Raw genomic sequence first — 16,538 nt, 5'->3', positions numbered from 1 at the left:
ATGTTAAGTGTATACACAGGATAGAAGAAGGCTGGCCGTTCCGAGAACGAACATTATCCCATCAGGATAAAACCCGACCCGGGCGGGAATCGAACCCGCGGCCTAGCGCTTACAAGGCAAACGCACTACCAACTAAGCTAACTAGGCTGACAAGGCAAATCTCTATCAATCAAAAACTGTCACAGTATTTTCTTTAGGCCAGTTAACCAGTCTCAAAAAAAAGGGACCAAAGGTAAAAATTTCGCGAGCCGCAGAAATGAGCTCGCGGGCCGCGGGTTGGACAACCCTGTACTATGGAAATACCATTGGTGTCCAGTAACATTCCAGTCCAGTTGAACGAATTCATAGATTTCTCATCTCTAAATACCTATGTTGTTTAGACTGCGCACTGCGGGCGTAAAGGGACTTTTCAGTCTCATTTTTTGCAGTATAAACGGGGCATATTGTATTCTATTTAGTCCCATGTACTTGAGCATTTTTAAGCGGATAATAAGATAATAACGCTACTTGTCGCTTAAATAAAAGGGGAAAGGAAGAGTGAGTGTGAGAGAAAGGAGAGAGAGAGAGGGAGAGATAAAGAAAGAAAGAAAGAGAAGGGAGCGAAAATTTGGCAAAAACAAAGTATTCACCTGTCTATTAAGAAGATAAAAATATTCAACGACAGCTTCCCGTGTAGTAGAGTCGCCTCACGTAGGCCCAAACGAATTTGATAGCTCGCGTGAACAGCTTACCAAAGTCAGCCAACACTATAAGGAATATGGGGATGCCGAATATTGCATACATGATTGTGAAGGCGCGACCAGTGTTGGTTGAAGGCGAAATGTTACCGTAACCTGTGAAAAAGAATGAGGAAGAGAAGTAAAATAGGTTAAGAACTTACATATGGTACAACTTCGCTGATGAGCACACACTATCAGGTAGACCTGATAGGTACGGCTGAAATGTTTCGCCTCTCAGGTCTACCAGATACCTGATAGTGAGTGGCTGGTCTTACTGTTGAAAATTATACAATTTAATTAAACACATGAAAAGAGCACCAGTAAAAGAACTTCTAAGTTATCTTCCAAGAGTGAGAAAGATCACCTCTCTTAGGCCAGCCACTCGCTATCAGTCAGATATTCAAACACTCGGTTAGGTGGCGAGCTCTACTGATGACTGAGACAAGTACGAGAACACTTGAGAATTTAGACAGAAATAAACAGCAAAAGTAGCCATCCGAGTTAGCATGGATGTTGGAAAGTAGTGCGCCTAGCAAGCGCTAGGTCGCGGGTTCGATTTTCGACCACTAAAAAACGGAGAAAAGACTGGCTTTCTAATAGCCTGCCTTTTGTCCCTCTCTGTTCGATTGCAGGATGACGAGTTAAAAAAAAAAAGAAATTTGGTAGAGGGAATTGTAATAACGAAAAATTGGGACGATGGACAGGAGAAAGCCAGCCGTCCTTAGAACGAAACTTTAATTAGTATAAAGTTCACCTGGGGCGGGAATCGAAGCGGTGCTTACAAGGCAAGCGGCAGATCTGACAGGTACACCTGTACAGGTCTACCTGATAGTAAGTGGCTGGCCTTAGTTACCTAACCGGAACATTCTTCCCATTATTATTATTACCTATAGTGCTGACGACATTCAAACAGTACATGAACGAGTTGATGAAGCTCCAGCTTTGCTGTCCACTATACGATTTCACCCCCGCCTCAAACGCCGTCTGTAGCTCGTTCTCAAAATTCAACAACGTTCGCCTCGCCATACTCTTCCATTCATCTTCACTTCCGTAGCGCCTATCCCATAGCGTATCGATAAAGTCTCGCTTCACTCGCTTCACGCCGCACTTGTAAAAGTTCTCGAACGCGCCTTCGATGAAGCGAATCGCAAGCGCGCCTAGGCCTAGATAGATAGAAAACGCGATGAATAACGAGACGCACCGGTTGCGGGAGACAACTAACTGCTTCCAAGCGTGGGCGTTCTCCAGTTTGAACTGCCGCCAGGTTATTTTCGGCAACGCTTCAACCGGTTCCGGTATGATCTCAACGGTGATCTCATCGGTAAGGATCTCCTTCGTGGCCACTGAAAACGAGGGCTTTACTGGTTCTTTCAACGGTGGTGCGCTGGCAACGCTTGCCTTCGTGACGTCCTCTAAGGATTTGGCGGCGGGTTTGTCTTTCCGCTTCTGCCGGAAGGACGCGGACTTCCAGAACTCATCGCTGCTCTCGTCTCCCTTGTGGGACTTACGCGATGTTTCCCCGTCCGTCTGCACCTGGCGGTGATCGCTCTTAGACCGTGTCCAAGGCCACCACGTCTTTTTCGCCGCTTTCTGGACACTCGATTCTTCCGTTAGTTCCTTCGGTTCACTTTTCCCCCGTCGGGAGCGCTCCTTGTCGTCTTTATCGATCTTCTTGACAATCCTTCGCCGGATGGTGACATTGTTGTCCTTCCGTTTGAACTTGGAAAGGTTCTGACTTTCCTCGCTAGAAGAGTACCCTCTGGGCTCATTCTCTTTTCCTTCACTGGTGAGCGGAAGTGCCCGTGACTTTTGACTTGTGCTCAGTTCACGATTCCGTTTGAACTTGGAAAGGTTCTGGCTTTCCTCGCTAGAAGAGTACCCTCTGGGCTCATTCTCTTTTCCTTCACTGGTGAGCGGAACTGCCCGTGACTTTTGACTCGTGCTCAGCTCGCGCCGAAGTTTCTTCCGCTTCTTCTTCACGTCCGTCAGATTTTTCACTCCGTCTTCATCAGTTTCGACGTCCGTTTCTTATTTTGAAGGTCTCCATTTTAGGAAAAAAGGAATTTTCAATTGTGTTAAGCATACTCAAGTGCTTGTCACAAAATCCCCAATTTATTACACCTACGTAAATTTTATGGCTTGACTTGGACTCGAACCAACAACCTCCAGATCCAAAGTCCAACGCGTTAACCCCTACATTTCCGTTTCTTCTCCCTTCTCGTCCACTTTGACCTCTTCCACGATGTAAGCGTTTTCCACTTCAATGTCGGGTTCATTTTCGTTGCCGAGGCTGGTTTCGGTTATTTCCGTGACGGTTACTGTGCTCATGGTTATTCTCGTTTTCTTCTTTACAGACTGGTATCGTTGGTAGATTGCTTTATTTAGACTCTCCGTTTCTTCTCCCTTCTCGTCCACTTTGACCTCTTCCACGATGTAAGCGTTTTCCACTTCAATGTCGGGTTCATTTTCGTTGCCGAAGCTGGTTTCAGTGATTTCCGTGACGGTTACTGTGCTCATGGTTATTATCGTTTTCTTCTTTACAGATTGGTATCGTTGGTAGATTGCTTTATTTAGACTGTCGAATTAGGACATGTAGTCCCTTTATCTCAGGAGTGTATTAGGACATGTAGTCCAAGAATTGTATCATTTACTTCACCTTCTGAGTAAGAAAAGAGCATTTTTGTTGTAGTTATTGAATTAGAGTTTCAAAAAATAAGACCAAGTTTAGAATAATATTGTTTTGAAAAAAGTTCGTCTGTTCGTTTACTTTTTCACATTGCGAAAGTATTCGTTTATTATACTGTACTCGAATTAGGACATGTAGTCCCTTTATCTCAGGAGTGTATTAGGACATGTAGTCCAAGAATTGTATCATTTACTTCACCTTCTGAGTATGAAAAGAGCATTTTTGTTGTAGTTATTGAATTAAGAGTTTCAAAAAATAAGAACAAGTTTAGAATAATATTGTTTTTTTTTAAAAAAAGTTCGTCTGTTCGTTTACTTTTTCACATTGCGAAAGTATTCGTTTATTATACTGTACTAGTTTACTATAGTAAGTATATAATTGAAGTTAAATGCTCTATTTGTGATTACAACTTTCAACAACAAGATTTGTGATTATAACTTTCAAATTAGTAGCATGGTCGTCAACATTCGACAACGGACATGACACAACAAAAAGAAGATATTGGTAAGATATGTGGAATATTTGAGACATGGGCGAAAGATACCAAATGAATTCATACTTCCAACAGAAAGTATTCATCAAAAGTTAGTAGAATGCTCTATTTGTGATTACAACTTTCAACAACAAGATTTGTGATTATAACTTTCAAATCAGTAGCATGGTCGTCAACATTCGACAACATACATGACACAACAAGAAGAAGATATTGGTAAGATATGTGGAATATTTGAGACATAGGCGAAAGATACCAAATGAATTCATACTTTCGACAGAAAGTATTCATCAAAAGTTCAAAAGAATCGATGCTTCCAACAGAAAAGTAATCATCAAAAGAACCAATAATTTCACACAAAAAAGTGTCCATCAGCATCACACAAAATGAACATATAAACACGAAAGAAAAGAAATCATTCGGGGAAAAAAGAAGTAAAAACTAGCACAAACACTCCGGCAACAGAATATAAATAGACCAAAACATGTTTCGGATATCATCTATATTTCGTACCTATTTCATCTGTATTTCGTACCTATATCATCTGTTTCGTATCATCTGGTGAACAAATCAGCTGTTAAACCCCGCAATCCCTTCGTCCCAGTACAGCTAAATTATCCACTGACTTCATTCCGACGAAATTTCGAGCATGCTAGCGTTTCGTTCGGTGTTCGGGGGGAGGGGAGGTTTTGTGCTCTCAGGTAATAAATTTCACAGGAAATGTTGTTAGAAGAGATGAGGAGGAAAAGAAGATGCAAACCGGGTGAATAAGATGATTATGCGAATACATAATGAATATGAACGTCATACGCACATAATTATGCAGAAGAAGGCGGTAAAGGGACTTTTCAGTCTTATGCTCAATAGGATAAACAAAACGAGGCATAGGTAGGTATGACACACAGGCAGACAAGTTGAATATTTTGCTGAGGACACATTGAGGAAAGACTTTGTGTCATCCGGCCCGAAGAAACGAAAGTGTAGCTGGAGAAATCCGGCCTCAAAGACCAAAAGTGAAGCTGGAGAAATCTGGCCTCAAGGACCAAAAGTGAAGCTGGAGAAATCTGGCCTCAAGGACCAAAAGTTGTGTTGGAGATATCCGGCCTCAAGGACCAAAAGTGTAGCTGGCGATATCCGGCCTCAAGGAACAAAAGTGAAGCTGGCGATATCTGGCCACAAGGACCAAAAGTAAAGCAGGCGATATCTGGTCCCAAGGACCAAAAGTTATGTTGGAGAAATCCGGTCCCAAGGGCCAAAAGTTAAGATGGAGAAATGCTGTACGAAGGAAAAAAAGTTAAGCTGGAGAAATCTGGCCTCAAGGACCAAAAGTGAAGCTGGCGATATCTGGTCCCAAGGACCAAAAGTTATGTTGGAGAAATCCGGTCCCAAGGACCAAAAGTTAAGCTGAAGAAATCTGGCCTCAAGGACCAAAAGTGAAGCTGGCGATATCTGGTCCCAAGGACCAAAAGTTATGTTGGAGAAATCCGGTCCCAAGGACCAAAAGTGAAGATGAAGAAATCCGGCCTAAAGGACCAAAAGTGAAGATGAAGAAATCCGGCCTAAAGGACCAAAAGTGAAGATGAAGAAATCCGGCCCAAGGACCAGAAGTGAAGATAAGTGGTCCCAAGGACGAAAGGACCAAAAGTCAAGTTGGACAAATCCGGCCCCAAGGACCAAAAGTGAAGAAGAAGTCCGGCCTAAAGGACCAAAAGTGAAGATGAAGAAGTCCGGCCTAAAGGACCAAAAGTGAAGATGAAGAAATCCGGCCTAAAGGACCAAAAGTGAAGATGAAGAAATCCGGCCTAAAGGACCAAAAGTTAAACTGGACAAATCCGGCCCAAGGACCAAAAGTGAAGATGAAGAAATCCGGCCTAAAGGACCAAAAGTTAAACTGGACAAATCCGGCCAAATTAGTAGCATGGTCGTCAACATTCGACAACGGACATGACACAACAAAAAGAAGATATTGGTAAGATATGTGGAATATTTGAGACATAGGCGAAAGATACCAAATTAATTCATACTTCCAACAGAAAGTATTCATCAAAAGTTCAAAAGAATCGATGCTTCCAACAGAAAAGTACTCATCAAAAGAACCAATAATTTCACATTAGTAGGTATTCATCAAAAGTTCAAAAGAATCGATGCTTCCAACAGAAAAGTACTCATCAAAAGAACCAATAATTTCACAAAAAAAAGTATCCATCAGCATCACACAAAATGAGCAAATAAACACGAAAGAAAAGAAATCATTCGGGGAAAAAAGAAGTAAAAACTAGCACAAATACTCCGGCAACAGAATATAAATAGACCAAAGCATGTTTCGGATACTTAAGGGCAAGATAAACCTAGACCCTTAACAGAAGGAGTATAATGTGTTCCAATCCGTTCAACCTCAAAAAACTGCCCGTAAAAAGATCCTTACTTAAGATGTGTTTCAGTATATCCCGAAACATACTGTATCTGTAGCGACAATGCTACATGCTTCACCTAATAGTTGGAGCCATATAGCACACCCAACTGCCCGTAAATTATGGGCTTTGCCCGCCCAGAAAAGCTGCTCTAAAAATATCTCCCTTTCATCAATGGCCCTAAATCAAAGGGTGACTCAGAACAACCGTCACCGAAAAGCGTCGATTTTCGGAGTATTTTCGACCGTCTTTTTTGTCGTCATCGAATTTACATCACTGGTGACGTCAACTGTGTGTAGGTATCGAAAATGTCAACCGTTTCGAATATTACCTGTTATTTATTTGTTTTGGTGGAGATTTTGCTGATGACCCTGGTCCCAATTTTCGACCGTCTTTTTTTGTCGTCATCGAATTTACATCACTGGTGACGTCAACTGTGTGTAGATGTCGAAAATGTCAACCGTTTCGAATATTACCTGTTATTTATTTGTTTTGGTGGCGATTTTGGGATGACCCTGGTCCAAATTTGCGATGTTACACTCAGCTGATGCTTGTCACAAAAGAAAATATAATACAATAATATTATAAACTCTTTGAATTAATATTATAAACTCTTTATCTTTATTAATAATCAACTATTTGAGTGGAAGGTAACCAACTTCTAAACGCGGAAGGCATTCTCTATCCTATGGTGGTGGTCGTGGTCGTGACATATTCCCTTGACTTTTGGCCCTTGGGGGCCGGATTTGTCCAACTTTACTTTTGGTCCTTAGGCCCGAATTTCTCGAACTTACTTTTGGTCCTTGGGGCCGAATTTCTCGGACTTGACTTTTGGTCCTTAGAGCCATTTCTCCCGTTTAACTTTTGGTCCTTGGGGCCAGATTTCTCAAAATTAACTTTTGGTCCTTGGGGCCAGATTTCTCAAAATTAACTTTTGGTCCTTGGGGCCGAATTTCTCGGACTTGACTTTTGGTCCCTAGAGCCATTTCTCCCGTTTAACTTTTGGTCCTTGGGGCCAGATTTCTCAAAAATACTCGTAACTTTTGTTTTTAGTACCGGATTTCTCCAAGCTTTAGTACCCTTTTTTCCAGATTTTCACAGTCTTTTTCACCTGACTCGGGTACGCAAAGGTTGGACAACCATATTCTAGGTGGTATCAACCATATTCTAGTACTGCCCACCGGCCTCGTGTGATCCAGCCATTATGGCTGAATGCACGGAAAGTGGAAACTCATACAATACCTACATATTATGTACCTATTTATTTATCTATCGTCGAAAACTAAAAATACAACACTTAAGAGTGATAAACTAGAAAGAAAAAAAAATCGATGTAGAAAAATAGGTAGGTATGTATAAAATATCTTCTACTTTCGTTCGGGGGGACATGACGAAGGTTCGGTGCTCCAAACCAGGGGCTTCGATTTAGGAGGTGAGGTCCAGGCTGCCCCGGTGGTGTAGTGGTCAAGGGGGTGGGGTTCTTTTGGGGCTGTTTGCCCCTACACCTAAGCCTCAGCGCTTTTTACGTATGTGGGCGAGGGTTAAATCCCAACCAAGACGTGGAATTTTAAATCCCTGGTTTGGACCGAAAAAAAAAAAAAAATCTTCGACTATAGTGGGGATTGAACCCCGAACAACAGGTGTGCTATTCCTTGAGCTACTGCGATTGCTCGCTCACAAAGGGTGTACCACTGAGCCGAGCCTTCTTCGGGCTCAATTAATTCCGCTACCACGGTCAACCTCAAGAGATGAAGAAAAAAAATTAAAATAAAAAAAAATCCAACACCGTTTCAACGTCAGAGCCCGGCGGGCGTTCAGTTGTGTTTCGAAACTGACAGCGTAAAATCTAACTCATACTCCGAATTTTTTTCGTATTTCCCTCGTTATTGTGCAATTTTTTCACTCCTTTTTCTTTGCTTTTTTCCTCCAAAAATTAATCTAAAAATAGAGATTTATTAGAAATATTTGGAGATTTATGAAGAATTTTTCTAAAAATAGAGAATTAATCGTTTGAGATTTATTAGGAATTTTTATTTCAATTAAAGTGTTATTTCAATAGATCATTTTTAAAAAGCGTTCTCGTATTTTGGTTTACAAATTGCTGAAATAAATTAATCAGTGAGACGCTTTTTGTACTTTATGATTTTTGGCCTTGAGTTTGCATTTTTCCAGTAATTCATGTATATAAACACAAATAACTTGAGACTAAATAAATCAAATGTTTATGTCCGAACATAGCACTTCATATTGTTGCCCAATAAACAAAATTTGTATGTAAATTGTTTGAGTTTTTGTTGTTTAGGGTTGCTCTTATGTCGACAAGTTTATGGGCACATTTCTAGGGCATTTGGTGAAGTAAGGCAACTATAATGTAAAAGACAGCTTAACCATTGGATAGTGTATAACACTTGTCAACAGTTAAATATTTCAACGCTTTATATTCGGTTTCTTCCATGTTTGCATCGGTTGATGTCGGGACTGTTTTGTTGTGAAACGCTTGGCACAGTCAAATTTCGTGTTTAGCTGCATGACAAGTCCTTCTAGCTTTAGATTTATTGTTCCATAATATGATTTATTAATTTTTTTTTTTTTTGATTTATTAATGTTTGAAAAATAGTCCTGAGTTCTTCACACCCAATCCAGTCTGTTCATAATGGGTGTGAAGATGTGTTGTCCTTTTAGCTTCTCTTCAGGCAAATCCTCTTTGGAATGAGCTATTCATTTCTCGGCAAAGTCACAACTTTGGGTCGAAGACTGAAGACTTTGTTGTCCTTGGTTCTTTCCTTATCCTATAGAAAGGAAAGTAATTTAATCGGGCAAAATTTTGCTTTTAGCTTATCTACAAGTGTGATGTGTAATTTTGTCTGTTTCCATGCTTCGCTGTAACTCACAAAAGGTTTTTCCGATTTTGATGAAATTTGGCAAAAAATTTTCATCGGTCTGACAGACCGTCAGATGATCTGAGTGTGAGTCACTGGCCTAAGAAATTCATTGTTTCGCTACAGTACATAACAATAAATAAATAAAAAATCAGGTTAATTAGAATCTGAACCAACCTCAGTGGTGTAGTGGTTAACGCGTTCGAATTTTCCCCCTCGATAATCGCTAGATCGGTGAAAATCGGTTGTCCCAATTGGTTAAGTTCCAAACACGTGGTCCTTGGACCTGATATCTTTAGTTTAACTTTTGGTCCTTAACACCGGATTTGTCCAGTTTAACTTTTGGTCCTTTCGGCCGGATTTCTTCATCTTCACTTTTGGTCCTTGGGCCGGATTTGTCCAACTTGACTTTTGGTCCTTTAGGCCGAACTTCTCCATCTTAACTTTTGGTCCTTGGGACCAGATATCGCCAGCTACACTTTCGTTTCTTCGGGCCAGATGAAACAAAGTCTTTCCTCAATGTGTCCTCAGCAAAATATTCAACTTGTCTACCTGTGTGTCATACTTACCTTTGCCTTGTTTTGTTTATCCTATTGAGCATAGGCCTGAAAAGTCCCTTTACCACCTTCTTCTGCATAATTATGTGGGTATGACGTTCATATTAATTATGTATTCGCAAAATCATCTTATTCACCCGGTTTGCATCTCAGGTGGAGCTACGCCAGCCTTATCTTCATACGAAATAGACGAAGAGTTCAATCTGCCCATATCTCTCGCCCTACTCATTCTCCTATGCTATATATTCTGTAGATCTGCCGTATTTGTCCAGTGGAATGCCTTAGAAAGTTCATTGATTCCCTATAATAACTTGTTTTTATTTCAGGTGGAGCTACGCCAGCCTTATCTTCATACGAAATAGACGAAGAGAGTGATGGTTCGAGTCCAAGTCACGTCATAAAATTTATCTAGGTGTAATAATTGGGGAACGATATTTGTGACAAGTATTAAAGTATGCTTAACACTACTAAAAATTCCTCCTCCTTCAAAAAGTCGAATCTGAGGCTTTTGTTTCGCTATAATAACTAGTTGTTTTTATTCCAGGTGGAGCTACGCCAGCCTTATCATCTCACGAAATAGACGAAGAGTTCAATCTGCCCATATCTCTCGCCCTACTCATTCTCCTATGCTATATATTCTGTGGATTTGATATCCGAAACATGCTTTGGTCTATTTATATTCTGTTGCCGGAGTATTTGTGCTAGTTTTTACTTCTTTTTTCCCCGAATGATTTCTTTTCTTTCGTGTTTATTTGCTCATTTTGTGTGATGCTGATGGATACTTTTTTTTTGTGAAATTATTGGTTCTTTTGATGAGTACTTTTCTGTTGGAAGCATCGATTCTTTTGAACTTTTGATGAATACCTACTAACTTTTGATGAATACTTTCTGTTGGAAGTATGAATTAATTTGGTATCTTTCGCCTATGTCTCAAATATTCCACATATCTTACCAATATCTTCTTTTTGTTGTGTCATGTCCGTTGTCGAATGTTGACGACCATGCTACTGATTTGAAAGTTATAATCACAAATCTTGTTGTTGAAAGTTGTAATCACAAATAGAGCATTTAACTTCAATTATATACTTACTATAGTAAACTAATACAATATAATAAACGAATACTTTCGCAATGTGAAAAAGTAAACGAACAGACGAACTTTTTTTCAAAACAATATTATTCTAAACTTGTTCTTATTTTTTGAAACTCTTAATTCAATAACTACAACAAAAATGCTCTTTTCATACTCAGAAGGTGAAGTAAATGATATAATTCTTGGACTACATGGCCTAATACACTCCTGAGATAAAGGGACTACATGTCCTAATTCGAGAGTCTAAACAAAGCAATCTACCAACGATAACCATGAGCACAGTAACCGTCACGGAAATCACTGAAACCAGTTTCGGCAACGAAAATGAACCCGACATTGAAGTGGAAAAGGCTTACATCGTGGAAGAGGTTAAAGTGGACGAGAAGGGAGAAGAAACGGACGTCGAAACAGATGAAGATGGAGTGAAAAATCTGACGGACGTGAAGAAGAAGCGGAAAAAACTTCGTTTGATGAAAGGGAGATATTTTTAGAGCAGCTTTTCTGGGCGGGCAAAGCCCATAATTTACGGGCAGTTGGGTGTGCTATATGGCTCCAGCTATTAGGTGAAGCATGTAGCATTGTCGCTAGAGATACAGTATGTTTCGGGATATACCGAGACACATCCTAAGGATCTTTTTACGGGCAGTTTTTTGAGGTTGAACAGATTGGAACACATCATACTCCTTCTGTTAAGGGTCTAGGTTTATCTTGCCCTTGAGGTCAATTCATTTGAAGAAACCTTACTGATGAAAATTTGTAATGGAAGAAAGAGTTGGTTTTTAGGGTATGTTTTGAAATTTGAACTTATAAGGATGGAATTTTAATTGTGTTGAGCATTAAATGCTTGTCACAAATGTCCTTCCTCGCTTGATAAACTACGCTAAATTTAATGACTTGACTTGGACTTGAACCACCAACCTCCAGATCCAGAGTCCACCATTCTAACCACTACACCATTGAGGTTGGTTACATTATAGGAGTTACATTATAGGAGATTTCTAAAGTTCTAGCAACTAGCAACATCAGGTGAACTACTAACCTTACTGGCGAAGTGCTTTTGCATAAAACATGTCAATGTGGGCACAATATTTCAAAAATATTGCTATGAAACAAATGTTCATGTTTTGAATAATGGGCGCCCCAGAATCAACCAGTACTTATTAATAATGAAATTATCAGAGGGAAGTATGCTGCTGCTCACCGTGTGCAACTGCAGATTATCAATGTAAAAAGTCTTTCAAAGAGTATTTATTAATTCATTCAAGGGGCTTCCATCTTAAAGAAAATATCTGGGTACCTAAATATTGAAATGGCCTGCCTCGATCTTTTCAGTTGTCTGGAATGAACTTGTAGGAAAAATGCAGTATGCGAATTCAAATAATGTGTTTAATAAAGCCCAGTAAACTTTTCTTGTTCATTTAAAACGGACCTGGGAAATGACAAATATGTTTAAATACAAAAAGAAATATTCTATTCTATTTAACGCTCAACCTCTAGGTCGCGGGTTCGAATCCCCGCTCGTAATAAAACTCACCGATAGTGGTGTACACAGTGCCCGAATAGAACACGGAGCCCCAGAAGGTCCACCTTCTGTTCTTGGGTAGTGCTGCGAACTTGACCACCTTGTCCTCGTACTTGACCAACTCATCGTACAACACGATGGTGTAGTTGTTGTTATCTCCACTCATGAATGCCTAGGAAAAGAGAAAACAACCACTGGGTAAGAATAGGATAGGTCTCCATTTTCAAACATATGTAATTATGAACAATTGGGTATGATACCAAAGAATTATATGCTCGAGTTATCTTTCTATTTCAATTGGTGCTACTAAGGCTAATTGGAGGAACATTTAAGAATAAGTATTTCATTTAAAATTAAATATACAGAATTGAATTCGTTTTAAATAAGTACCTAGGTATGACAAATTTCTCATTTAAATGTTCTTGGCATTGAAAAACCCTCGTGTAGATAAATAAATGAAAGGCTTTGAATCAAGAAGGGACTTCGTTTATTATTTTTCTTCTTCTTTGACTCCCTGTTTAAAAGTCCCTCAGCTAGACTAATAATATATGCTGAGAACGAATCTTCTCTGCTTAAGATAAAATCCGTCCGGGCCGGAATCGAACCCGCGACCTAGCGCTTATACGGTAAACACTACCCACCAAGCCAACTAGGCTCTAGGCTGGCAGAAGAATTGGGAAACTACTTGATCCCCTAAGACCTTAGGCGATGTCGATCGAAAATGTGGACGCTGCCTTAGGGCAGTCCTACCTTGTAAAGGTAGACGCGTTACCTTCCCAGCTAACTAGGCTGGTTTTTTTCTTCTTTTTCTGCATCTTCTTCTTCTTCTTCTTTTTCTGCATCTTCTTCTTCATACTCTTTTCCTTCAATGGGAATTAAAACCTTCAAACAGCTGGTCTCTTCAAAACTCAATTTTCGGGCGCCTTTTGCATAAAACATGTCAATGTGGGCACAATATTTCAAAAATATTGCTATGAAACAAATGTTCATGTTTTGAATAATGGGCGCCCCCCCCCCTCCAAAAAAAACTTATTAATAATGAAATTATCAGAGGGAAGTATGCTGCTGCTCACCGTGTGCAACTGCAGAATATCAATGTAAAAAGTCTTTCAAAGAGTATTATTAATTCATTCATGGGGCTTCAATCTCTGAGAAAATATCTGGGTACCTAAATATTGAAATGGCCTGCCTCGATCTTTTCAGTTGTCCGAAATGAACTTGTAGAAAAAATACAGTATATGTATAGGTATCCTAATTCAAAGAATGTGGTTAATAAAGCTCAGCAAACTTTTCTTGTTAATTTAAAACTGACATAGGAGATTGACATAGGAAATGAAAAATATGTTTACTTTAAATACAAATAGACATATTCTATTCTATTTAAATTTCTCGTCATCCTCACTCACCGATAGTGGTGTACACAGTGCCCGAATAGAACACCGAGCCCCAGAAAGTCCACCTCCTGTTCTTGGGTAGTGCTGCGAACTTGACCACCTTGTCCTCGTACTTGACCAACTCATCGTACAACACTATGGTGTAGTTGTTGTTATCTCCACTCATGAATGCCTAGGAAAAGAGAAAACAACCACTGGGTAAGAATAGGATAAAATAGAATAGAACATACCTCGTTTATCCTGCTCAAATGAGACTAAAAACTGTCTTGGTGGCGTAGTTGTCAAAACGCTCGCCTGGTAAACAGGAGGGTGTGGGTTCAATCCCAGTCGAGGCATGTAATTTTATCCTCAATTATTTGAGAATTTGACCACAATAATGGAGCTCCAAGGGTTAGGTGGTAGAGAACGTAACCACTAGGCGAGGTTAACGCCGGAGGCGTTTTCTACCACCTAACCCCTAGAGCTCCATTATTATGTGGTCAAAATCTCAAATAAAATATGAGGATAAAATTCCATGCCTCGGCTGGGGATCGAACCCACGCCCTCCTGTTTACCAGGCGAGCGTCTTGACCACTACGCGACCACATCGAGGGAAGACATTTGTGACAACACAAAGGAAAATCGGGTCTTTTCTTTTCCATGCTTCACCTCATTTGTAAGCCACGTTTTTTAAAATAGCATCGCAACCCATCCCCCCAAACCTCCTCGTGCCACTTTTGAAGGTCACACTTACTAATCCCTCCCAAGGTCACAACTGTGACCTCAAAGACAAACTACCGTGTACAACTGTGACCTCAACATCCAAAGGCGAAACTAGCGTGCAAAATTTCATATCTGTGTCAAATCTTCATCATCTTTTTTTATTATTATTATTTTTAATCACAGTACGAATATAAACGATAAGATAATATTTTGATACAAATTTCGTGTGTTTTATTTCATCATTATTTATTATTTTACTCTCATAATTCTTGCACGAGGTAGGGAATAATCTGTAAGCGTGCTCTTTCATGATCATTCAATGAATTTATAATTTATAGGTGGGTTTAAAATTCCCACCCGGGGCGAGATTTATTTTAGGCTAGCCACTCCCTATGAGGTAGACCTGATCAGGTCCGCCTTTCAGGTCTACCTGATGAGCACACACACTATCAGGTGTACCTGTCAGGTCTACCTGAGACTGACTTTCTCCTACCCCTCCTTCTCTCTTCGGGTTGGGGATGATAAGATCTCAGTGGTTAACAGTTCCCTCTATCAAATAGTTCCCACAATCTAATTCTAATGGATCACAAATCATTGAAGTTAAGCAACGTTGTGCGAGGTTGGTATCCGGGTGGGTGACCATTTGGGAAATCGCAAGCTGCTGACTTTTTCCGGCCCCACTCAGGAGGGCGGCCAGCTTGTAGTGGAATGGAAACTGAAACCCTTGACTCTAAAAACCTTAGCACCTAACCAGTGACGTAAAGTTCTTAAATGACTTTATTTTCCAAAACGACAAACCAAGCAGTCATATAAGTATGTGTCCTATATTTTAACGATATAATTTGAGATACCTATGCTGAGAATATATTTAAAGACCGCCACAAACACCTCACACACACTTATTGCTCGATGTTTGTTTATGTTGGAAGCATGTGTGAATTGCATCGTTAATACATGTCTTTGATGCCAGGCCCATTTTAAACATAGGTCCACGGGTCTAAGCTTGAAAATTTCTGGGCTCAGGGGCTCTGAAATTCTAAACCCGGCCCCGATTTCAAAAATAGGGGCAGGGACTCTTGCATCGTTAATACATGTCTTTGATGCCAGGCCCATTTTAAACATAGGTCCACGGGTCTAAGCTTAAAAATTTCTGAGCTCAGGGGCCCTGAAATTCTAAACCCGGCCCCGATTTCAAAAATAGGGGCAGGCACTTTACTCCGTCCATTAAAAAGGTAACGACAAATGGCGCATCTCAATCAACAACGGTTTGAAAAATCGTTTGTTGAAGAAATGTTTCTCTCTTGTGTCTTTAATGTGCTTTTTTGTACGCACGAGAATTTTCTCTCGGAATGTCAAAATACAATAAACAATACAAAGAACATACAATACCTACGTAAGTATGTGGGTAATTAACAGTTGACATACTTTGTTGTTTTCATTCGCAAACTGTTAGCACCGATTTTGGACGTTAGAAATGGCACATGGCTTTAACTAGATCAGCAATACATGAGTTTTGTTTAATATAGTCTCTTGACTAAAAGGTAACAACAGCTCCCATGGCGTAGTGGTCACTGCGCTCGCCTTGCACGCGGGAGACCCGGGTTCGATTCCCGGCGGTGTCAAGAAGTCTGTACCATCCAAATGATTGATTCCGTGACTGGCTGTTGCGGGGCCCACTCAGCCTCGTGAGGAAAATGAGTAGCTATGACATATAAGTGCGCATAGCGATTGGTGCCAGCATGGTAGGTAAACGTTGGATTTAAGGATTATTGAGATATTGGGAAAATCCTACAATGCTACAGTGAGCACCCAAGTTGTGACATAATAACACAAAGAAACTGCATTTACATTTTAAAAGGTAACAAGGTTTGGCGAGGTTGACGCCGGAGGCGTTTTCTACCTAACCCTTAGACCAGTGACACACTCTCAGTTAGACCTGACACGTACACCAGATCAGGTCCGCTTGTCAGGTCTACCTGATAGTGTGTGTGTGCTCATCAGGTAGACCCAACAGAGGGGTAATTAACAGTTGACATACTTTGTTGTTTTCATTCGCAAACTGTTAGCACCGATTTTGGACGT

General features: G+C 40.3%; 1 protein-coding gene across 1 annotated transcript; it reads right to left on the bottom strand.

Annotated features, from left to right (window-relative positions):
* Nucleotides 1-654: 654 nt before the first annotated feature.
* On the bottom strand, nucleotides 655-3,236 carry LOC103513086. The gene is made up of 4 exons (XM_026826384.1): nucleotides 2,930-3,236; nucleotides 2,674-2,749; nucleotides 1,607-2,550; nucleotides 655-833 (listed from the first exon to the last, which is right to left on the bottom strand). Exons 1-4 carry the CDS (start codon nucleotides 3,234-3,236, stop codon nucleotides 655-657), a joined length of 1,506 nt encoding a protein of 501 aa, XP_026682185.1.
* Nucleotides 3,237-16,538: the final 13,302 nt, after the last annotated feature.

This window comes from Diaphorina citri, unplaced genomic scaffold (genome assembly GCF_000475195.1).
Source record: "Diaphorina citri unplaced genomic scaffold, Diaci psyllid genome assembly version 1.1 scaffold922, whole genome shotgun sequence".
Lineage (NCBI taxonomy): Eukaryota > Metazoa > Arthropoda > Insecta > Hemiptera > Psyllidae > Diaphorina > Diaphorina citri.
The sequence above is the reverse complement of the archived record's forward strand: the minus strand, read 5'-3'. Positions and strand labels throughout refer to the sequence as shown.